General features: G+C 40.2%; 4 protein-coding genes across 4 annotated transcripts in view; 1 reads left to right on the top strand and 3 right to left on the bottom strand.

Annotated features, from left to right (window-relative positions):
• LOC306835344 (uncharacterized protein) overlaps window positions 1-24,469 on the bottom strand; it is a 116,322-nt gene that overhangs the window by 27,368 nt on the left and 64,485 nt on the right. The window lies entirely within an intron of this gene.
• psme1 (proteasome activator subunit 1) lies at window positions 4,252-8,465 on the top strand. Its single transcript, XM_079361857.1, has 12 exons — window positions 4,252-4,357; window positions 4,474-4,519; window positions 4,772-4,804; window positions 4,892-4,954; window positions 5,183-5,284; window positions 6,071-6,134; window positions 6,446-6,543; window positions 6,794-6,862; window positions 6,992-7,059; window positions 7,283-7,337; window positions 7,557-7,643; window positions 8,227-8,465. Exons 2-12 carry the CDS (start codon window positions 4,481-4,483, stop codon window positions 8,305-8,307), a joined length of 759 nt encoding a protein of 252 aa, XP_079217983.1. The 5' UTR covers window positions 4,252-4,357; window positions 4,474-4,480; the 3' UTR covers window positions 8,308-8,465.
• Window positions 8,600-11,161, bottom strand: LOC306835375 (fat storage-inducing transmembrane protein 1-like). The gene is made up of 2 exons (XM_079361856.1): window positions 10,094-11,161; window positions 8,600-9,360 (listed from the first exon to the last, which is right to left on the bottom strand). Exons 1-2 carry the CDS (start codon window positions 10,378-10,380, stop codon window positions 8,691-8,693), a joined length of 957 nt encoding a protein of 318 aa, XP_079217982.1. The 5' UTR covers window positions 10,381-11,161; the 3' UTR covers window positions 8,600-8,690.
• Window positions 11,872-23,049, bottom strand: dcaf11 (ddb1 and cul4 associated factor 11). The gene is made up of 15 exons (XM_079361807.1): window positions 22,838-23,049; window positions 22,365-22,599; window positions 20,972-21,099; window positions 20,393-20,511; window positions 20,121-20,185; window positions 19,797-19,897; window positions 18,835-18,981; window positions 17,688-17,742; window positions 17,292-17,360; window positions 16,984-17,041; window positions 15,875-16,060; window positions 15,492-15,645; window positions 14,787-14,939; window positions 14,520-14,626; window positions 11,872-13,134 (listed from the first exon to the last, which is right to left on the bottom strand). The coding sequence occupies exons 2-15, from the start codon at window positions 22,583-22,585 to the stop codon at window positions 13,036-13,038; spliced, it is 1,662 nt and encodes a 553-aa protein (XP_079217933.1). The 5' UTR covers window positions 22,586-22,599; window positions 22,838-23,049; the 3' UTR covers window positions 11,872-13,035.

The following is a 24,469-nucleotide window of genomic DNA, read 5'->3' as shown; positions in this document are numbered from 1 at the left end:
ATACGGACGATGGTACGGAAATAGATCTGCTGTGTACTTTAAAGTGCACTTTAACGTAGCCTACATTTTACCACCATTTTACCACTATTTAGATTCTAATTTTTATTGTAATATATTTATTTTAACCGTGCATCAAATTGGTATTATATCCTGGATAACAGGTTTGTATGATTCTCTTTAGGATAATAGTATTAATGATTTTTTAATAAAGTAAAAGTTTTAAGAAGATGTTATTTTCTTCTTTCTTATAACTTACTATGATAATAAATTATGATTGTAATTATTATTAGGATATTCCAAAAAAAATAATCATCTTTTAAATGATTCTTGTGATTACAGGGTTAATTTGAGATGTTGAACAGAGTTTTGTCTGCAGAGTTTTTGTACTCTGTTGACTGCCTGGCTGCCTGACTGCATGCCTGCACATTTATCTGTTGTTGTTGTTTGGAAGTTGTTGCTCATGGTAGGATTGTTGTGTCTCTGTAAATGATACAGCGACTGCAGTCCAGACGTGCTTTGTAAGCATGAGATAACCTTGGATGTGATTTGGGGCCTACTGCATTTCCTGTTGATGCTTACTATGACTATAAAGGACGGTGGTTTCACATACACACACACACACACACACACTCACACAGAAACACAAACACACACACACACACACACACACGTACAAGCTGTGTGTGTGTGTGGGGGGGGGGAAGTAGAAGGGTGGGGTTGAGCAGGAGAATATAGATTGGAGATAAAGAGAGGCACAACAGTCCAATGTGTCTGGTTAAACTTCAGCTCTCCCGTCTCGTGTTCCCTGATAGTGCCTGCAGAGTCAGCAGCCGACCTAACATGGACAACAAACACATTCACATTCAGCGAATGAATGCATACTGTGGATGTGCAACTGCAGTCCATGGTTATGAAAGAGAACATTCATAAATGTAACTACTTACTGTCAGAAAAATATAACATAAACACGTGACACACTAATTCATCAAATAATAAGACTTTTAAGTTTATATTCCTTAAATAGTCCATCCGTGTTGGTATTCTCTAATATAAATGAATGATCTCAAAGTCCAAACCTTGGGTTGAGACTGCATATGTTTGAGCAAAAAAATGCATGTTGAGCAAGACGGTAGAAGCCTGACTTCAGTGTCCTTTTTTCCCTACTAATGGTCTACTGATTACTCAAGCTAGTGGATGATTGATTTGAATTTGTCAGCTTATGGGCAATGATTTTAGGTGTAAAAAAAGGCATACATGTATGTAACAGTGCAATGTAATAACAAATTCAACATGTGTTTGTGAAAGGTTCTTTGATAACACGATTGTTTCAATTAATTTTATTCTATGAGCTGTAAACAACTACTGACATGGCAAAAACTCATCAGGGAAAAATGTGTTGTTCATTGTTTGTGTATTATGGATGGTTTTTTTATGGAATGAAATGCTGGTTAATGTATGCAACGCTTAAGCTGTCATAGGTTAAAATAAAATATTCAAGCGCTTAATCTGAGGACTGAAATGACCATTTAATGCCTGACTGTATGTGTCCTTCCTTTTCTTTGTACCTGAAAGTTTACCACGTTACATTTTCCATAATCAAAAGGAATATGAGCTTAAATGGCCAGTTATGATATTTAATACATTTTAGACTGTGGCTCACTCAAATCATTGAGGAAGAATTTCAGAAGAAATTTAATTGCAGAGAGTTTCACCAAAAATAAAAAAGGAATACATAGACCTCATAAACATGCTGACAGTGCCAGAAGATGTTGTTTCCATTGAATATTAAAGTCCATGTAGTGATATAATTAAATTAAATAAACTCCCTAACCATAAAACACTGACAACTAAAGACATGGTCGCAAACTTTGAGGGTTTTTCTCTATAGCTAGCTCAAGCTCTCCCACCTTTGTTCAGACACATGACCTTTGTACGTTATTCTTCTGATCCTCTCTGTTCTGAAAGGCACACGTCTCTGAACACACTCAATCAAATCAACGGATCAACAAATAATGCCACTAGCGCTGTAAACATTTGTACTCTTTGAACTTTGGATCCAGTTTCCAATGAGACCTCGTGCTCGATTAGTGATTTATTATAGTTCATATGCTGCTATCTTCAGGTGTAATTAGAGTTCATACTCAGATACAAGTTAAGTACTCATAGTAAAACACAGAGCATGTTGATGTGATGAGAGCACCTTACTGTGCAAATGACCAGGACAGTGTTTACAATGTGAGGCTCTGACGTCTATATTCTGTCCACTCAGGATCCAGTATTTGTTTAAGCTTGTAACCTGACTGGGCTGACCCCAGCTCTGTCCACACGGCCCCTGATGAAGGAAAGCATGTGACAGCAGATCTGCGACAGCAGACAGTGCCCTGCACTCAACAACAGTCAACATTTGGCCTGATCAATAACAAGCCAGAAAGTGGTGCCTCCTGTTTAAGAAGACCACTGGACCTTTTACTTCAGATAGTTTTTGTCAACGTTTTTATGACACCTGAAAAATCCACATTATAGTTTAAATGTGTCTACAAAGGAAATCTCTATTCTTTCTGTAGAGTCTGAATAATTTAATAAAATAATAAAATAGAGTCTGAGTATATTTACAGGATATTATTGGTGTCAGTGAGGCTAAATGTTTGCTATACCTTTGATATGGGCATGCTATTTTGGATTAAAATAGGATTACATTTTTCAGGTTTACTCTTTCCAGCGGTGTGGCCAGCAGGGGGCCAGGGGTGGCAGTGATTCGTCTGCAAACCTGACTGGCTACTACTGGTTCCACCCAAAGATTCTGAATCATAATTGGCTATTTGCCTTATCAGATGCAGGGGCTGTTGATAAAATAATCTCTTCGGGGCCTCTAGTGGACTTATCTGTATTTTAATGCGAAACATTTTCATTTGTTCGTAATTTAAATTGCAACTTTGAACGCGCCTTTCTTTAAAGAAGCAGTTCTCATCTGGTGGGTCACGATCCAAAGAATCTTTTTGGTTGAAAAACATCTGAAATTTGGGTCAAAATTTCTCATTAAGGAATTGGTGTTGGTTCCTGAGGATATACCAGTTGAGAACCACTGATTTAGGGTCCTACAGAATAAAGCTTAAGAAATTAAAGTTAAAACATATAGAAATACGTCTTCTGTAAGTGCAGGTTAGTGGAGGCAGAACAATTTTATTATTTTGGGAATTTGCACACCACTACTTCATACAAACCCTGCATAAATCAATGTCCCTGTTTGGCCACCCCAGTTTAAAAAAACCATAACTCTGGACACATCCCTGTATCAATCAGTGGAAAAGGATAGTTTTATTTACTCCACAGTAGCACCATCTAGTGGTCAAAGTCTGAACTTGCAGAAGTAGTTGGAAAATTAATTCAAAGGTATTTTTCTGTATTAAAACTTGTTTTTCTTTCATTGTCAAGGACTGCATTCTTTAGAAGTGTTGTACAGACCCCATGAGTGAACACATCATTTATTTATTTACTTTTAGTCAATGAAAGTGAAGTGTATTTTACATGTAACCCAATGTAATATAAAATAAGTAAATGTAAGTGTAAATGTGTTGCTGAAACATGTGAGCTATTGGTGGGACAAATGGTGTTCTTAAAGTTAGAGATTGGTTTAACATCAAAGACAATAAAGGGGTTTATTTATGAGGGCATTCCTTAAGACTGAGAAAGATAAACAATTTAGTATTGAAGTGAGAACAGACACTTAGGCTATATTGGGGGAGATAAGAAGTCACCTTATGGTGACCTGTGTAACCTTTGAAGCCAGATGTCCTGAGGAACCACAGGGGGTGCAGGACTGTAGGAGCCTGAATGATCAAAGCCTAAATGAAGTCGTAAATGTACTGATGTTGTTGACCAAAATTGTATAAATAAGAGGGTCTTCTCTTTGTTCGGGAGGATCACATTTGGCTGGTGACTCTCCCAGGAACATGACTAACCTGGACTGATGCTGTTCTTGTAAATAAATGTTTTATATTACATGCAAGTCAGTGTCAGCGGATATTTCTTCATCATCTACACATCATCGTCTAAGGAGGAGAACTTAAGAAACTACAAAAGTAAAAAATACAAATAAGCTAAGCTGTTTATTTCATTGTATTAATGTTTATGTTGTTCCGTGTTTATGATGTATTTGTCAAGAGCAATAAATACACAGCCTATAGTCCTCAAATTAGCTCTGCGTCTTGTATAGTATTTGCTGGAAGTGTCCTTTAACGCTCTCCAGAACTACAAGAACCATAATGCAGCAGGAATGTCGTATTAAAAAAAATTGGAAAGTACGGAACTGTCTGCCAATGCGCTTTACTTTCGTTTTTGTTTTTTATGCTGAGTAACTGTGAGTAACTCTCCGTGTTGTGTACGGCATTGAATTACACGAACTAAAAAGCTAATAATCCTTTCATGAAGTTAAAACGCTTAATGAAATTCTAACCTCTAACTTTTCTTCTTCAGAGTCGACATGGCTTTTGTTGGTCTCCGTCACGAGTCGAAGAAACAGGTGAACCCGAAAGCCTTCGTCTGCTAACTTGATGTTATATTGTGCTGCACCTTACTTTAAATGTGCTGCTCGGTGTGTAAGATACATTAATATGAGAGCAAGTGTTCAGATGTGAGTAAACAGAGAGGTGACAGAGGGGAGCAGTAAGATATTATTAGATTAAATCTGTAACTTTACTGGATATCCTTCACACGTTGTCTAAAAAATCTTAAACAATGTCTTTAAATCAATCACATTTTCTTTTCCGTGCAGGTGGATGGCTTCTGCGAAAAGCTCACCAAGGAGGTAATTTATTTTCTAACAAGTGCATGAATTAAAGTGTGTAACATTAAGAGGGTTGCTTCTAGTCTAATAATCATTTCTTGGATACAGGCAGAAGAACTGGTTTCAAAATTCTTCCCACAGAAGATTGAAGAGCTGCAGATGCTGCTGAAGGTATCGATCTGTGACTTTCACACAGCCCGGGCTCCTGCTGGAGTCTGTCAGGGTCATCTGGGGCCTCTTTATCAAAACAAGGAGACTTCCTCTTCCTTTGTTACATTTTTCTTAACAATATTTATGGATTATATCAGTTAGGTTTCCTTGATATTGATGTGTAAAAGGTGTGTGTCAATCACATAAAAGCCATCAAAAGTAAGATTTGTAACTTGTTGTTTGGATCAGACATCTTTCAGCTGCGATGACGTGGCATCTCTGAAGGCTCCACTTGACATTCCCATTCCAGACCCAGCTAAAGAGGAGGCCAAACGCAAGAAGAAAGAGGAGGTGGGTCCCATGTTAGGGGGGTCTGGCTTAACTGTTGCAATATGCTGAAGCATTGGAGGGTTGAGACATTTCTTTGATTATAGTAAATGACAGAAGAGTCATATTTAACTATAATGACGTAGAGTGATTAACATTTGAACAAATGTAAAGGTTAATGAAAGGGACAAATTTAGATATCAGTGTATGTGATATATTTCACAGTAACTGTGTTTTCCTCCAGGAGTGCAGCATTAAGCCTTTCAATTAGGATCCTCTGCCAAGAGTTTATATTTAGCGTTTCAAAAGATGTCAAGGCATAACACAGAGTCCCATATTACCATGGCAACAGCCCCTGTGAAATTTTCAAGGCTGTTTTACAAATTGGCAGAGAGTGGGCGATTAACTTGATTGGTTAGCTTTAAAAAAAAAAAAAAAAGTTGGCATTCAATCATGGTCAGTGGACATTTGATGAGACTAGTCATCAAAATACATAGAACACAGAATAAGAACAGATTTTTAACGTGTTGCTCGCATAGAGCCCACACTCATTTAGAGAAGGGAAGAGTGTGATAGTAAGGTTTATGCTGGGGGAGGCACATTGAGAAGAATGTTTTTTGTTCACACAGCAAAGCTTAACATGTTCATGCCGTGGTTGAACACAACAGTCAATGACTCCGTGTGCAGTAACATGGGCTGCTGCTAGGTTTCATTTCTCCTACAAAAAGAGCTAACATTTGTGATTGGTTGAGAGACTATGAGGATATGAACATCTTTTTGACTGTGTTGCCTTCTGTTCCCTTGATGCAGAAGGAGGCAAAGGAAGGGAAGAAAGACAAAGACAAAGATGGGGAGAAAGAGGAGGAAGATTCAGGTAAATGAGGAGACATGTTGCAGAGAAAACGTGTTAAAAAAGCAGCATGATGACTGAATATGGAACAATTCTGATCCTCTCAGAGTGGTAATTCAATAACGTTGGTGATAAAGTGGTTTGATTAGGAATGGAAAGTGATAAATTGTAGAAAATGTAAATACTTCACCAGGGTGAAGTAGGAGTAACTGGAGCCACTGAACAGCTTTTACATCCATTCTCTACATTTGATAGGAACTCTTATTCCTGACTGAACCAGAATATTTGATATTATGACAAAGAGAATCAATGTTTTGGGCTTCCTTGTCCAACAGGGCCTCCTTGCGGTCCCATCTGCAGCAATGAGCGAGTGGAGAGTCTCTTGCAGGAGGTCAAGCCTCAGATCCAGACTCTGAAGGAGAAGCTCAACACGGTGAGCCTCTTAAAATGATCCTGTCAGCTTCATGTCGTAGAGAGAAAATGATCTCGTTCACAACTGAAGAAAAAGATTGAATTCAATGAGGCTTGCTTTATGTGTGGGTGTGTTATATGCTTCAGGTGAATGATCGCCATCATACATACAGTATTTTTTTAATGTTTTAGAACAAATAGTGTAAACGGTTAAGACTATGAAAGAACTTTAGTATCAAACACAAGATGATGAATTCAGATTTTCCTGGCAGGTGTCAATGTGGGTTCAACTCCAGATCCCTAAAATTGAAGATGGTAACAACTTTGGAGTGGCTGTTCAGGTTGGTAACTGCTGAGAAATGAGTCCATGTAATTGTCCTCACACTCATTGGACATATTTGGCTTTTATACAGCATATCCATTGTGTTAAACGTGTCCACTTAGATTTGATAGTATTCTTGTCCCAACAGGAGAAAGTGTTTGAGCTGCTGACCAACACACGCACAAAGATCGAGGGGTTCCAGACTCAGCTTGCTAAGTAAGGACCAAAAGCTCTGCAGCGAAAGTGTGGTGCATTACTTTTATTCATTTAGAGAAAAAGAGAGAATAACAAGATGCATCTCTTTTTTTTTTTTATGTGGGTGATGAAGTTGTTCACGCACGTCCAAACACACACACACATTGTAGAGTCATGTTAAAATGAGGCGGATATAAATTCTGTGGACGACTGTTAAGTTACGTGTTTGTCTTTGGCTTGTCAGATACTACAATGAGAGAGGTGACGCTGTGGCCAAAGCTGCCAAACAATCCCACGTGGTCAGTATCTCATGTTTGTAATCTGGATCACTCTATTAGGTCACTGTGTTATATTGATCGGAGTGATTTAATAGATAATAGATAATAGATGCCTTGCTTTGTGTCAAATAAAACCTATTATGACAATGTTCTGCTCTACACAAATTGGGTACACACTTGATGTTCTCAGTCTTGTATGTTCTTGCATATGAACTGTGTGTTCTGTGCTCTCTGCGACAGGGAGACTACAGACAGCTGGTTCACGAGCTGGATCAGTATCAGTACTGGGAGCTCCGCCTTGTGGTCCTGGACATCCGCAACACATATGTAAGACCTCATATCGGCTACTGTTTTTTTTTCTTCTTGAAAGGTTATGAAGCATATTTGTGTTTTTGTTAAAAAAAAAAAACTAAAAAAAGAAATTACTTAAATAAAAAATGTAGGACAAGTTTCGACACATTAACCAAGAAGCACAATTTGATGTTTTTAATGTGTCAGACTTGATATTCCATCTCTTGTAATGACACTGTCTTCTAAATAAAGACTATACACACATCTATAAAATATTCCAGCCATGTCCCAGCAGCAGGGACAGCGGCTAAATGGAATCCATTCCTTCTTAATAGGAGGGTAATTAAAGTAATTGCTGCGCTCGTGTTAAATTGATTGGTGCTCCATCTCCTATCCATTAGTCCCTGTTTGTCTCCTTCCTCTTGCTATTGTCCCTCTGTGTTTGATGCTGTTAATGAACAAGGCAGTACAGGTGATGATGAAAGCAGCTGTTTGACAATCATCTCTCTCAATTATAATACCCTCTTTCAGTCTCTCTCACGTGCTGTCTTTATTATATGCATCGTTGCTACATTTCCCCTGATGTCTTTCCCCCGTGTGTCTCTCTCTCTCTCTTCAGGCTGTGCTGTTTGACATCATTAACAAGAACTTTGACAAGATTAAGAAGCCCAGAGGAGAAGGCAAGGCTCTCATCTACTGAGACTGAATCCAGCACACCCTGGCTCTCTAACAAGACACAGCTAGTGTAGTGTGACACTCTTATCAAGTTTCAAAACAGCAACCTGAAATAAAAACCTTGCCTTTCATGTTTTGTATTCATTTTGGTTCCTATTACAAAATAAAACAAGATTCCTATTGCACTGTCTGGATGTCTTTTGTTTGAATGTTTTATATTTACATACATATATATATGTATGTGGGTTTTAGAGTACTATTGACCAATCAATGAAATTTCACTTTGGGATCAGTAAAGTATCTATTCAATCACAGCTTCCTGCATATTGTGCAAGAGTTGTGAAGTTTAGATGAGTGTTTAAAATTACCCAGCATACAAAACCACATTGTCAGCTGAAGCTTTTATAATTACTGTACGTGTTGTTTTATATCTGTGTTGTAAAAATGTTCTTCTGGCAAACCAGGACAGCCCCAGCCCGGTTTCAGTCTGTACCATCCCTGATAGAGTCCTCTCCATCCCAGGTAGCCCAGAGCTCCCCCTAGCTGCTGGGAGGGGAACTTTGGGAAGTGTGCAAGCAAACACAGCAGCAGGAGCATCCAAAGAGTGAGTAGGACCACACACAGGAGGAAGATGAACCTTAAAGGCCCACAAGAGGACCTCTGCAGAGGCTTTACTTGAGCTAGGTGACGGCCAAAGACGGATATTTCCTCCACAAGCTGCAGGCAACACAAGCAGAGGATGAGGACGTCCTGGGATACTTCATAGCCTCTCCACACCATGTTGGCTTTGAGGCAGGAGGCCTTGGTCTGGTCCTCATGCAGAAGCAACAGGGGCTGTGCTGAGGAGGCAGTACCTTGGCTATCTTGATCAGGAGTTATAGGTTCATAACAGGTTCCTGCTGCATCCTCCAGCAGGGTCAGGACACGCTGAGAGCCCCACCAGAGCAACCCCACGACCCCTACACGAGAGAGGTGGCGAAGTAGGAGAGAGGGGGGATGACGGGCTGAGGTGGAGAGAAGAAGGATGAAGGAACCTGAGAAGATGAAGGTCCAACCCCAAGTGGACTTAAGGAACTTCCTGTTTGTACAAAAAATATTGATACATGAGAATAACTTCTGTCGTGAAATTAACCAGTTCTTCAGAATCAATGAAGCCTAAAAGTTCAAGGTTCAGTCTCACATTTACACATCTATTCATAAATTCCCACAAACATATTACAAAAATTATATAAGGTTAGAAAAACAAGCATAATGGGTATTTATTTAGATATCCTTTACCTCAATATGTGCGTAAACGTATCTATGTTATTAAAAAAGAACAACTGGTACAATGTCTGCTGTATTTATAAATCACAAGGAAAGTATTAATGTTTTTAAATTGCACAGTTGGCGCTCAGCAGAGTTTCCTTCAAAATAATGTGCTTATGAATAAATATTTTAAATTTAAAATTCTAACTGAAATCTTGTGCAGTTGGTGTATCATTAAAACCTGTGAAGTAACAATCGCCACACAGATCATTGCACAGGTCATGGTTAATGCTAAACAAGAGTGGCACAGGAAGAGAGGAGCCAGTAAAAGGTCAGCTTGTAATAGTCAGCAATTGTTATTCTTGCTGTTAACATGTGATATACTCACCTTGAACACTTTGGAAGTAAGTCCTTCCTTGTTTTTAAAGTTCTATGTTACAGAAACATAGACCGTGTTCAGCAATGACACACACTTTGGGCTACATGCAGCTACTTATCAGTGTGAGATTTCAATTGAAAGCACAAACACAACCATCACCCTTTAGATTTTCCACCTATCTCACCTGTACAGGTAGTGATTGCTGTTAGCGAAGATGCTGTACTTTGACACCCAGAAACTCAACAGAGGCCCAAACAGAACCAAGGTAGACAGCATCAGGTGGAAATGTCTTCTGACCAGGTTGCTTCCAAAAATTCTGGCCAGCACGTCTGTCACAAACACCAGAGCAGCGTTCAGGAGCCTGAGGATGAAGTTTCCTGGCACTATCAGCTCTGCAGCTGTCTTACGTAACTTCTCCAAGTTGATATCTGGTGTGAAGCCATTTGAGGACTTTTCAATCTTTACATCCATGTCGGTATTCCCGGTGAGCCTTTTAATACGATTGAGATTTTCTTTGGACCCCTCCTTGTCTGTTTTTGTCCAGCAAGATCTGTGTGCTGTAGTCGGCCTCACTTCTTCTCGCCTTTCTACTTTATCACTGTCAGGCGTGCAAGAGAGCACATGGTTATAAAAATACAATCCCTCTGTTCCCTTTCCCCCCTAAAGCCCTCCCCCACAACACAGACTCAGAGTGTGGACATGATAATGGCTGCTTCTCTTACTGACCTCATTATTCTCTAATCCATGTTCCAAAACATTTGGAGTTTCCTCCTGTCTTTGATTATGGTGTTCTAAATCTGTGGCTTTGAAAATTAACCCCAAACTGTGCACACTGACCTCAAACAACTACTTCTAATCAGACTTACTGTTGTTATACAACCTTGTTCAATTATATTTGCACTAAACATCTAAAAGAAAAATGTATCTCATCTTGTGTTAAGAATCAGTTTCATGTGAAATGGTTCATTTGGCTCCTTGTTTGGTTCTCGTCAGTCACTCCTTTCTTAGAATCAGCTGTTAGAGCCAATACTAATTTAAGTTTTAAACTGTTGCCAGCCTGCATTTGGCGCCATGAACAGCTGCGTTTCTCTCAACCCCCGTGAGTCTTTATTTCCAGGCCCTGTCCTCAAGCCAGGGCCGATTACACCTCTTTAACTCCTGGTGCCAAATTAAGTACATTTAGTCTTTCTGTGCTCAATAAAACAAGCCTGAACGCTTTTCAGAGGAAAGCAAATGCAGGCTTACTACTTATACAGAGTCCAAACAGTACAGGAGTGTGTGAAGAGGGGCTTTCAGTTGGTTGAGGATATCCTGTGTGCTTTTATTTTACAACCTGTTATTTATACTGCTACCTTATCTGGCTCTTCAGCTGGAGCTCCTTTTTGTTTTTATTAAAAACTTTAGTCAAGCAGTTGCGATTACTTTGTGATCTCATTGGACTGTGACCTCCTCTTCCTCCCCAATGATCTCAAATCAAATTTGTGTCCATTCTTATCAGTGTTTGTGTTGTCAGAACACAGACTAATATGGCAACAATAATTAATATATATAAATAGAGTAGCAATAACCTTGAAACCAAGACCAACCTCGAGTACTACAACACTGTTAAGTGTAGAAGGAAGCAGCCATGACAGAGAGCACTAACTGCATTACTGTCAGTTAAATGACCTTCACATGACTTTGCTGTGGACCCTGTTAGCAACTAATAACCAGTTGTCTGCCACTGTCGAGTACACATGTAATAGTTCCCAGATGGCACACGGGAAAAAGAAATGAAGTGAAAGAGAAAGAGTTTGGACTATTTTTAGCTTTCTGTGAAATGTTCTCTCAGTGAGACCACACTTAAGAAAATGAACAAAGACGCGTACCTCCGTTGACTTTGCTGTTGACTTTGCTGCTCCAAGCCCTTCACGATGTGAGCGACAGTAAAAGCATAGCATGAACGCTTGCATTGACTGGTGATACATTTAAAGAGAGGTTTTATTGTCACCGTAAAACAACGGTCTGAGAGTGAAACATGAGCTTTGATATAAACCCCTGAAAATTGCATAATACAGATCAGTGTGTAACTTTTGATTCACGCACACATCCCCAGTCCCTTTAACAAGTCTTAAACATGGAATCATGAACATTCAAATCTTTGAAACAGATCACAGGTTTATATTGGCTCACAAAATTAGCCTCCGTTTTCTAAGTTGGCTCAGGACTCGTGTTTACAGAGTCGGGGGCTGATCCCAAATCTCTGACTTTAAATACATGGGTTGCCTTAAGACTTAAGGTGGTCTGAAGAGTCACTAACATACAATCGTTGTGATGAAACACTTAAAACATTTGAGCGCCCTGGTTAACTTGCATGCTGACCCCTAGGAAGCTGCCCTTCAACAGCTTACCATGTGGCCGACCAACTGTTTACTCAGGGTGCTCCACGACGACAGCAGCCTTAAGGAGCCGTGCCTTCAGTGTGGCGTGCTCGATTCTTTGAATATACTGGGTGTTTAAAGGTGGCGTTCGAACATGACAGGCCTTCAAAGAAGACTCCGCTCATGTTCTCCAGACAGCAAAGTCAAAAGTGAGTCCAAGCCGGCAACCTAACAACTATCTAAATACACTCCCTGAACACACATACCATTAAAATATTTTACATTTATACAGAATCACCCCACGTTTCTTCCTGCTATATCCAACTTTGATTTTCAAATTACTCGCTTGCCTTTTCATTTCATATTCTCTGTGAGTAAGTGCAGTGCTTGGTGTTAAGAGCGAAAGCACATTTTTTGTAACGTGGATTCAGGCCATTAAACAAAAACAGAAAAAAAACAAAAAAAAACAAAAACAGCAATGACCTGTTGACTCAGCGCGAGACAATGAGGCAAAAACACAGAAAAAAAAGAAGAAGTAGGCCGTCACCACTGTGTCAGTCTGTCCATGACAGTTTAAGGCTATCATGCCTCCTAACAACCACTCAATTATTGTAATTATTAATATCCAGCATTGAATTTAAAAGTAATTAAAGTCTCTCCCAGTTCTTCTCAGCTTATCGTTTTCCTGTGTGGGCCAGACTCGACCCCTCTGTGGACGCACCGCCTCCTCAGACTTTTCTTTCTTTTTCTTCCTTTGCACGCCGCCTCAAAGATCTTTCTGTCCCGTTGTCAGTCTCTCTCCCTCTCTCTCCTCCTCCAGAGGATGAGTCTGTCTGTGCTCCCACATGCGCACTGCTCCGTCCCACTGTGGAGAAACACAGGTAAGAAGCTCATGTGGAAGTTTGTCTTTACTTAAGAGTGTCCCAGTTCCTGAAAAGAGTCAATACTCCAGGGTTTAAAACATGTACTCATTGACTGCAATTGTAGTTATTTAAGTTTAAAAAAAGAGGAGGGGGGGGGGTTTACATTTAAACTCCCAGATTCAAACCGGTTGGTTTTTCTTAACTGTAAGTCACCGGGCAGACGTAGAACTTTTTATTTCTGCTAAATTCCACCTGATGCATGCTCAGTCTGTCTCCGCTCTGTCACGGCAGCAGAGCTGAGAGATTATCACTTTCATTGTGTGTGTTTCCACTGGCTCAGCTGTGCTGCGTCTCATCTCGAACAGCACACTGGCCCCTCTGCAGCAAATACGGGAGGCTTTTATTTTTGCCAGATACCGGAGCACGACACGTGAATTCACCACGAAGCAGACAAAGTGGGACAGGAAGTCAGACACCAAAGCATTAAAACGTCCGGTTTATTTTCAGAATAAAACTTTGGGGGGGGGGGGGGGGGGGCAATGACCTTATACGTTAGTTGATGTGTTTAATATATTGTTTTATAACACGTACATCGCATTATCTCACGCTGTCGTGTGTAATACCCGCAGGAACTTCTTGTTCTCTGCTGCGCTCTGAGAACGCAGCCTGTAGGTGTTGACAGACGGCGAAGGCGTAACGGAGCGGAAACCGACACGCAATGCACATCTGGTGGAAGTTCTGGTCAATTATTTTTGTCCTACTAGTTGCCTTTTACTGTTACACATTACAATGGAAAACAAATGTAAACTGCGCTATGACCCGCTGAAATGGTTTAGATAAACTTCTGCAACAAATGTGAACAAGAGCTAAAGTGAGACGGTGGTGGAGTCGCTGTTTTTTGAACTTTAAAAAACACCTATAAAAGCTTATTTCTCATCGGCCATGTCACATTTACTGAACCTGTAAAGATGACGACATCAAGAGTATCGCAGTTCTTTCCATCACCTTATTTGCAGTCTGAACAACAATGTGTGAGATATTATTTTATCTCAGTGGAGGGGTGACAACTTAGAGATCTTATATCTGTCCAGATATGGGTAAAAAAAAATCTCCTAGCAAAGAGAGAAACTGTTTAAAAGTCAATATAATATATACAATAAACTAAATAAAATCATAGTTTTGTAACTCATCCGTAATATCCGTAGTTATAGCAGAAAGCTATATATCAACTTCTTTAAGTTTTCATTTCATTACTGGAGTAAAAGCCAGCCTGACTCAATAAGGCGTTTGAGTCTTTAAAGGCACATTTTTAAACTCTATCTTCCATTAGTGGTTACACATCTTTCACACTGCCTCTGGTTTCACAGTTTGCATGAAAAGGACTCACAGAGCTGCTGACGATGTTGTCCTCGTATGGATGCCAGCTGACGTCCCTCACGCATGCATCATGGCCCGACAGTCTGGAGACCACGGCGCCCGTCAGCACGTCATAAACTGGACGGACACAAAGAGTTTCACGTATTCAAAAACCTCCAACGGCTGTTTCGGATAACACGTGGTTTTAATCATGCACATCAGAAGAACTACATTAATTTTCCATGTAGAATAACCTGGAAGGGACACAATGATATGACCGCACAGGCTAAAGACTCACCGATGATTTTGCCCGTGGAGCAGCCCGAGTAGATGAACCTTTGTCCCGTGCTGAACTCTGGGGAGAAACGGCAGCGGATGAGCGTGTGCAGAACGCCATGGCCGCGGTAGGTCATCACAGAGGTGTCGCCGGTCAGCTTGTGTCTCTTCAGAGCTGGAAAGGACAACAGAACAAAGTGAAAACAAGCAGTCCTCTCAGAAATCCCCTCCACGATCATCAGAACAGCAGCTTCAACGAGTCAAAAACACTGTCGAATTATTACACTAAAACACCTAAGTAACAGACATTACCTTAAATATTTCGGGATGCGGAGAGAATCACTCCCGTGATTCCCCACCAGCCTCTGCGCCATCTGTTATTATTGTTTTGGTAGAGAGCCCCCTGGTGGTGAAGTCTACAAACGCATACAGTGCGTTCTCTTTTCCACCTTGTTTTAGGAACACCTTACTTCACCTCTCCGGTATGCCAACTCTCCTCTTTGCATTCGTATTTTAAATCACTCATCTGTCTTTCCCTAGTACTTCAATAACCCCTTACCCTCCCACAAACACAAACATTCAAGGTTAACGATGTTAGTCTTGGCACCTTCTCCCTTCTTTTATGACGTCATTTGGTCTCCACCACCTCCTCCTCTCTTCAGTTCTCCTCTCACCTGTGTTATTCAGTAGACAACAGCTCTTGTGAGTCCCTTCACTTCTTTCTCACCTCTCTGGGGAACCTGCTGCCAGCGGTAGTCCCAGTTCTGTTGTGTGACTGCCAGGCGGGAAGCCGCTAACCCCTCTTTGGGCGAGAACTTTCTGACATCCCAGAGCTTGATGGACTGGTCCTTCGAGTTGCTGATCAGATAACGGGCGTCACCCTGGCATGGACACATCACAGGTGAGGAAGCGCACACTTTTATGAAGGATGCAAAGAACACCTAAATGTTACACCCACTTAACAGAGTAATGATTACACTGGGCTAATATTGGCTTTAAATTTATCATGAACCAACCAATCAGTCAAATCCAACAGCCCAGGAGGATTTGAGGAACTTTCTGGTGACAGATTGATAAAATACCGGCAGCATTCCTCTCCTCACCCCCCACCTTGCTGTGAATGAAGGTGATGCCGTCTCGATGGCCGGCCAGCTGTCCGACAGGCTGTGGTCTGTCCTCCCGCAGCGTCCGTCTGTCCCACACCTTGCACACCGCATCGTCGCTGCCAGAGAAGAGCAGCTGGGACGAGCTGTCGGCGAACGCCACCGCATTCACGTCGTCCTCGTGGGCATCAATCTGATGAGAAGGGGAAACAAAGGAAAGACAATAAGTGTGCCTGTGTGGAGGGAGGGCGTGCAAGCAAGTGAGCGTGTGTACGTTTGTGCGATTTCTTTTGTGAGAGAGAGTGTGTCTCGCGTTCATGGTTGTGTGAACGTTTCTTTGTCTGCGTGATGGTGCGTGACTGGGTGGATGAATGTCGTGACCGAAAGGAAAAAAAAGATGAAGACGATGGAAGATTTCATTCTATGAGAAACACATTTTAAAGATAGATGAAAGTACCGTGAATTCTCAAAACAAGAGCAGATCTGGCAGTAGTAGAAATCTTCTTTTTTTTTTAAGTTTGGCAACAAAGAGCCCGTAACATATATTATTCGCGTTTCCAGTAACATAAAGACCAAAATGCAAAAGGTGGTGCACAGACATTTCAAATGTTACCAACAAATTGCGACAGGAGGAAGGTCTTTATTCTTTCCTTTTTCAGGACTGATTTATTCCACAAACGTAATGCTTCAGTGAGTTTTTAAAGCAGATGAACTCGGACTGTGGGATAGTCTGCATCTATTGTTATTATTATGTTTGTGTCTTATTGAAGGATTTATTAAATACGCGACCACCATCAGAATCCTCCTGGAAAATAAATGAGCCAAAGTAACAAGGTCAGTGATTATCCAGAGACACATGATGCCGTGCTAATGGGAGGGACAGAATGAGAAAGCACATAAGACAGTGATGAATCAGATGGCTGGGACCTGCTGCTGGGGGGGGGGGGGGGACTTTGAGCTGCTAAATTACAAACAGGGAAACTTTAAGTGAGCAGGCACACTTTCATGTCTGGCTCACCTTAATCACCGGATGAGTCAGCACTATACATACATGATTTACAAGAAATAAAAGCAGGTACAGAAGCAGAATCAGAATATCCAGTACCACACACTAACCTTTAATGTGCGTTTATTCTGTTCCAGGTCGAAGACGTAAAGGCAGCCATCGTTTGCTCTGCAAGGAGAGAGTTACGACTTTTTCAGGAAATGTTTCAAAAACACTCAACGGGATGGACCAACGTGTCAACGTGTCGTTTTCAGGAATTACAAGTCTATTCAACTTCAACCTTGGAAAAAATAAAAAATAAAAAATAAATCCCAGCTTGAATCTCTGTCTTGTTTTGTACATTCCTGAAAGACACTTAAGGCTTGGTTGTAACTCTGTCAGTCGGCTGCCTTTAAACATAATAGCAAACTGTACTCACCCTCCCAGGATCTCATTGCCATCTGTGGACGCAGCCAGTGAGAACACACAGAACCTCCTCTCATCTGGGCTACACAGCACACAAAGGAAAACACATACACAAGCTGCATGACACGACAGCATAGCATCGATTTTAAAATCATAAAAGGAAAATATTCTGAAAAAATATTCTGAAAAAACGCTATAAGCTTGAAGTTTTGTTGAAGTTATGATCTCTCCCATTAACAGCAACAGACACACACACACACACACACACCAAAAGGATGGATGTTGAGGTGACAAGTCGTGACAGCATCATTCATCCAGGTGGTAATGAAGGGAGAGGAGGGGCGGCTGGTAGCGAATGATAGATTACCTGCTCCGTAATGTTATAAGTTACTATGAGGGAAACACTAACTTGAGGTCCAGGGCGGTGTGGTTTTCACTGTCTCCATCTATACTGCACAGATGAACTGCAAGGAGAACACACACACACAAATAGAGAGACGGAGGATGTTAGAATATCACTGCAACATGTAGGATCACACATTGTGCAAAGTGCTGGCAGAACCAATGAGATGCTTAAAAAAAAAAAAAAAAAATGATGTCAATGGTTTTCTGCAGATTTGTTGAGTTAGCTAATCTCCTGTGATACACAATAAATACATTCTATAAACAATTCCCTTTGTAATAAAACAAAAGTTAAGTGTACACCTTATATGGAGCTTTCAGACATTAAGGACTCATTGTCTGCGTCAGGAGAGACTTAAACCTCGTTTCCACCAAGCGGTCCAGGTCAGTACTCTTTTATTGGCGTTTCCACCGTCAAAAGTTGGGAATGGTACCAAAAGGGATCAGTACCATCCTACTTTACTGATCAGCCTTTGCATCAATACTTTGTGAGAGAATTAGGAGAACATCGTTTACAAATAATAGGCATGAGTGATATGTGTAATACTTTAACTCTGATTGCTCCATTATGAGTCTTTAAACAGTTGTGGTATTCTTACTGTACGAGAGTTCTCATTCAACGTTTTGGTACATGTTCTTTCCTGAAGCTTCACAGCTCTAATCAAAACTATCAGAAGGAAAATACTGTGCTTATCTCCACCAAAATAAACTTTTCAAGCTATCCCTGTCAACAAACTTTACACTGATTATCATTATTAACACACAGTTAAACAAACCGATACATATGCATTCATACATTATATATATATATATATATATATATATATACATGTATACACACACACACAAACACACACATGTATATGTATATATATATATATACAGACACACAGATATATACACACATACATCTGTGTGTCTGTATATATATACACACATACATCTGTGTGTATATATATATATATATATATATACACACATACATCTGTGTGTCTGTATATATATACACACATACATCTGTGTGTATATATATATATATATATATATATACACACATACATACATTCTATGAACGTGTGTGTATATATACATACATATATACACATATATATATATATATATGCACACAAACTGTTTTTGTCCCCTAGCCTTACTGTAGTCAGACCAGCTGGAGTAGAGCACATGCTGAGCATCCGGAGTGAAGCAGACGTCCAGCACACTCCAGCCCACATCACGGGCCTTCACTGTGCGCCGCAGGTGAAAGCGCCCCCTGGTGGTGTCGTACAAGCGGATGTTCTGATCTGCGGCGAGCAACAAAAAAACCCAAAAACAATTGTGGTTGTGATGACATTTTAGGAGAAGTGAAGAAGGCGTAGAGATCCCTAACATGTGGTGTTCACTGAGAAAAGAGAAACTAACTTTAAAATAAAAAGAGGGCCCGACCGACACTGACATCGATAAATCTGATACATCAGGCGATTTCTCTCTTTAATCTATGTTCAAATCATAGAGATAGATAAATGGATGTACACATTTACTGTGTTGATCACTCTAATGCGGATCACACACCTGTGGAACATATCTATATTGAAGACAAGATGTTCCCTCTTTTGAAAAGTAACTGTGCATGTACACGAATCCTCGCTTGACACTCTGGAGAGAGATCATGCTTGGTGCCTGTTGTAGCGGCCCCTAGTGGTGACAGCCAGAGAGACAACTGCTAGTGTCATACAATGAAACTCGAATTAAATGCTATTTGTCTGGTGAGTAAATCGAGTAGTATCGACGTATATCTGTGATTAAATGAGCCAATCTTGATTGTGACCGGAGAAGCTAATATCAGACGACATTATCAGCTGGCCGATTAACCGGCTGCCAGTCAGGCTCAAGTTAAAAACGTTAGTAACAACAACGGATTTTTCGGGGTTATATGAAGTTTGCATTGCCTAAATATTATCAAAACATTTGTTAAACTAATTAGATATCAGACAGTTGTAGCAAAGATCTGAATTCAGATTTGGGTGAGCGATCAGTTCCAAACAAATGGTTGTTTAAAATCCCTCTCAGATTAAATTCAGTTCCTCTGGGTTCTCCTGACTGATCTGGGCTTGTTTACCTTGGCAGGCGGACAGAAACATGTTGCCCTCCTCGCTGTACACTCCGCAGAAGGCTTTCTGCTGGTATGTATCCTTGTGTGATACATAGTTTGGCAGAAAACTGCAATGAAAAGAAGAGTCGAGTGGATTAGAGTGACAACAGCAGGAGGCCTCCTGTAAACATCACGTATACCGAGTCCTTTCAAGATTGAAAAAATAAAATACATAAAACACAACGTTTTCCACTTATTAAACCTAATGAGGTATATATTCTGTCTCTGTGCAACCTAGCACTTATTTCTTGATAAATATTCAAAAAGGAGCAAAAAGGAAGCCATACTTACTGTGTGCGGATACGACTACACTCTCCATGGGAAAAACTGGTGCCTCTACATCTGCCTTGTTCCCTCTACAAGCCAAGACAGAAAAGAAGAAAACAACACCGTTCAATGTTAACTGACATCTACAGCGGAGCAGATGAAGGATTACTATACTGTCAAACGTTTGGTCCAAACTGTGTTGTCAATGTTAAGTCTACACTAAAGTAGAACTTTAACTCACATGTATTAATCATTAGCATGTTTACAGATTTGACTTTCAATCCACACGGTCTGACCTCTGTTAGCATGTGGGTGAAACTCTGTCTGCCTTTCAGGGAAGAGGAGGCTGTCGCAAGCAGGATCTGGGTTCGAATCTCGCTTCGGTCCACCTCATTGGTGTCAGGTTGGGTGTCCACTAGATCAGTAACACATCCAGACAAGGTTTTTGAATTGATTACATTCTGCCCTCAAACAATCAAAAGGTTGTAACATACAGTAGGTTAAAGTTCAACTTTCCTCTTATCAGGAGAGCTGACTCGATAAGTTTTTTCAGACATGAATTGACACTGCAGGAATTAAAGAATTCAATAAGGATATTTACTGCCCAAGGTTTGTTCTACATCTTTACTTTAAGACCCAATGAGGGGATTTGTCGGTTGTGATTCGTAAACACACATGGTTCCAAAGTGATTAAAGAGAGGGATTCATTTGATGAGTTTGTATTCATCTTTTGGGGAAAATCCTGCACACAGTGAATTCATACAGCTGCATGTTTGACTGTCAAAACAGAAATGGTGTTTAAAGGGCTCCGTGTTATCAAGTAAGATACTATTCAGTGATTTGTTTTTCCCCAGGGCGCTTCGGTGAGAGTTTACCTGGTGGATTGTAGCGGTCGCCCAGCCGACCCTCCCAGGCTCCGTCACTGTCCTCATCCGAGTCAGAATATGACTGGACCAGCTGCAGCCCTGTGGCTCCACTGCCATGGACCAGTCTGACCTGGCCCCTGAAGACACAAACACAGCAGCTCAATCACAAATCAATCCAAATGTTACAGAACATCCTGGATGGAGGACCGTTGTTACAGTTTTCTACTGTAACAGAAGGGAGAACCTTGGCTTTCTTCAGGGTATCGAATGCTAACTTTAGTAAGTTCATTGTCAACTTACTCATATTGACTCTCTGAGATTCTTTGTGCTGAAAGCTATTCTGTATTTAAAAGTTACAACGGATAAATAACTCAAACTTAAATAACAAACTTAAAAGTCGTTACAGGAAACCCCTAACTTCGACTGAACTTCAGCGTCAATGTTCCAACTTTGACTTCTATGTATATGGTCTTCAATTTGAATGAGTAACAGTTAGATATTATATGTGTATGTACATTTACACGTTACACACATAGACATTTTCTGCATTTTAATTTGCACATGTCAAGACATTTACATCGAGGAATTGAATTGTACCTCATGGTTTTATATTTACTTTCGGGCCTGGTGATAAAACCATTGTATCGATAAATTGTATTTTATGAAAAATCATGATTTTCAAAAAGGTAAATCTAGAGTTTCTCTTTAACTAACTCAGCATCACCCCATGGTCTCCCATAGTTCTCTTCCAGGATGTGACATCCAACCATGGAGATCTGTGATTCCATTCAACATGATAGATAGATAGATAGATAGATAGATAGATAGATAGATAGATAGATAGATAGATAGATAGATAGATAGATAGATAGTATTTCAGTTTCTGTTTGTTGAATTTTATGGATAAAATCAAATCAAAACTAGTTTTAATCTTTTTTTTTGCATTGGAGTTTATATCATACAGCCTTAACTCACACTCACTCAAATGGTAAATAGACTTGAGCTTTTATGTTCTTTTCTGACTACTCAATGCATTTTAACACCACAGGTCACACCTACACATTCACACACTGACGGCAGCCATGTAGATCATCAGAAGTAATTGATCCCGTTCATACGCCACTGACGAAGCAGCGGGAGCTTTTTGGCGTACAATACACAGTGTTTTGAAAGGATCTTTCCAGCTGAGTAGAACTTTTGTGTAGAAATGTTTCTCTGATATCTCAGGGCCTTTCAGGTTTGCATTGTGTGTTCTTGCAAACATTACGTTTGTTTGTCTCTATCCGTACAGGGCCTGGCACACAACAGAGTGTTTATCTTACTTTTATGGGAAATAACAATACACCACAGAACATTTAGAAAAGGGTTTATATTAAGGCATTGTTTTGATCTTCCAAGTCACCTTCTTAGTAGGTAAGCCAGCACTTCAGCTAAGTCGACGTCCTCCTCAGATGCTGGCTGTCTGTCTCCTTGCTGTCTGTCTCCTTGCTGCCTCTCAGCCGGCCTGCGGACTCGGCTGCTGCTACTGCTCTGGTTTGCTTCTGTTGCTTCAGACTGCTCAGCTGGGTTGCCACTGGAAGATCCCCTTCCACCAGACATCCCAGAACTGGACTGAGAGCCCATAGACTGAGGGGAGCCTGGCAGTAATCCAACATGAACATGAAGTTTAGTATTTATATGGTTTAGACAGTTAAACTTTCTGCGGTGTCTGTGACTGTCATCAACAGAGAGGAAATATGAACACTCAAGTCATCAACAACACACACACCTTAACCTAACTAATGTCATTTTTATGAAACAATCATTTGCAGTTCAGACTCTGAGGCTGACTTTGTTGAGCTAGCTACAATGCTAACGACTTATTATAAACATTACCTCTTGACTGTCAAACAGTCTGACTGACAGCTCGTCGCTCCAGCTCTTTGGTCACTTAATAATCTGTCCTATATGTCAATCCTCACCTATGAAGCCCTAACACATACAAACGAGGAGTTTGACAAGCTCAGTGTTACAGCAGTCGGCTATCGGGGCCAGCCGTGAATCGCCATGTTGTTTACAAAAAAAAGGTGAAAAAAAACCTTGCGCGTGCCCCTTCCCTTTCGTCGTCACGTGATCAGTATCTCTGTCGCCCATGAAACCTGAATATTATTAACAAAGTGCAGATGTGTTAGTTATTGTAAACTATGAACACAACGAACTAAATGTGCAGTTATACAGTGTGAGATTGAGACTATGTAAACAATATATGGATCTATGATCTTCTCTACACATGATTTATTACAGTATGTTGTTGAACTATTTGAGATGAAGGGCTACCCAAGGCATGAACAAAAGAAACTGTTTTCCCTCTGATTTACATGAATTAGCTTCAGGTGCCATTCGTCTTTTTGATCGTTTTCTGAGATCGATGAAAACTGCTCGGTTAATCCATTTAATTTTCAACAATAGTCAGTCAAACTTTACAGAAGAATAATGTGTTGGGGCGAAGTTGGCTGAAATTCATTTGAAGACAACAGTAAAGCAGACCTTTGAATGCAGATTTTATGGGTTTTGCCAATAATGTTGTGCTGAAGTCTGGCATACAGCGGGATTGTTTGTTGTTTGTTTTGATTGGGCGCAGTTTGGTCCAATTATCAGTTTACAGCTGATTCAAGTCAGGTCTATATATATATATATAAGGTAACGTGTTATCTATTAAAAAGAAGCAACTTTATTCCCTTTTGTCTGTGGTTAAAATGGGCATACTTCCTATGCAGTACTTCTTTCTTAACTAGATGGTTTGAGTCAAGCTGTGTGAATATATTGTACGCACAGTGGGCGTGGCTTTGTGACAGAGAAGTGGCAATTAGCGACGTAAACGCGTTGGCTTCGACGTCATGCGTAAACACGCAATCAAGTTTTTTTTTCTTACTACCAAAAACTTTAGATCCAGGAATTAAAAGCAGAACCCTGAAACATTACATTGACTTGTGTCAGCCCTACCCCTGAAGCCAACACTTCAGCTGTCACATATTTAGGTCAAACTGGCCTATACTTTCCTAAATGCGATGTAACACCTACATTCATTGTCCCTAAGCCTAAATGATTTATAAATTGAGACATAATATAGCTGCACTGTATAGCCTTTTGTATTTTCAATAAAATAAACCTTCTGTAAGGTTACATGGTTCATAAGCATGCATGGTTATTTTTTAAGATATCAATTTTGAAAGGTCTTTTTTTTCCACATTATTCACTCATACATGATTATTACTTGTAATTATATTTAAACTGAATCTTTTTTATTTTATTTTTTTGTTTCTGATTAAGTTTAGTTTATTATTAATTGTAACAAATGGATGCAGTCTGCCATGAAGTTAAGCTCCATTGTCTTTAACCTTCTTTCCTAAATCAGAATGCACACTGATATACAGAAGCAGTGAGCACTGATATACAGGGTTATATTGTATCATTTCTCTCTGGGTGGATATGCCTTTTGTATAATGTTATTTATGTTTTTGTGTGTAT

The sequence above is a fragment of the Symphodus melops genome, assembly GCF_947650265.1.
Source record: "Symphodus melops genome assembly, chromosome: 14".
Lineage (NCBI taxonomy): Eukaryota > Metazoa > Chordata > Actinopteri > Labriformes > Labridae > Symphodus > Symphodus melops.
Note: the sequence above shows the minus strand (reverse complement) of the source record. Positions and strands in the feature narration are given on the sequence as shown.

Excerpts from the sequence above, each read along its gene's own strand:
- dcaf11 (XM_079361807.1), bottom strand. The coding sequence starts at position 22,585 with ATGGGCTCTCAGTCCAGTTCTGGGATGTCTGGTGGAAGGGGATCTTCC. Across the intron at positions 20,512-20,971 it reads CGACCGCTACAATCCACCAG|TGGACACCCAACCTGACACC; the intron begins GTAAACTCTCAC and ends TTACTGATCTAG. Across the intron at positions 17,042-17,291 it reads GGCAATGAGATCCTGGGAGG|AGCAAACGATGGCTGCCTTT; the intron begins GTGAGTACAGTT and ends CTCTCCTTGCAG.
- psme1 (XM_079361857.1), top strand. The coding sequence starts at position 4,481 with ATGGCTTTTGTTGGTCTCCGTCACGAGTCGAAGAAACAG. Across the intron at positions 5,285-6,070 it reads AACGCAAGAAGAAAGAGGAG|AAGGAGGCAAAGGAAGGGAA; the intron begins GTGGGTCCCATG and ends CCCTTGATGCAG. Across the intron at positions 7,338-7,556 it reads CTGCCAAACAATCCCACGTG|GGAGACTACAGACAGCTGGT; the intron begins GTCAGTATCTCA and ends TCTCTGCGACAG.
- LOC306835375 (XM_079361856.1), bottom strand. The coding sequence starts at position 10,380 with ATGGATGTAAAGATTGAAAAGTCCTCAAATGGCTTCACACCAGATATC. Across the intron at positions 9,361-10,093 it reads AGCAATCACTACCTGTACAG|GAAGTTCCTTAAGTCCACTT; the intron begins GTGAGATAGGTG and ends TTGTACAAACAG.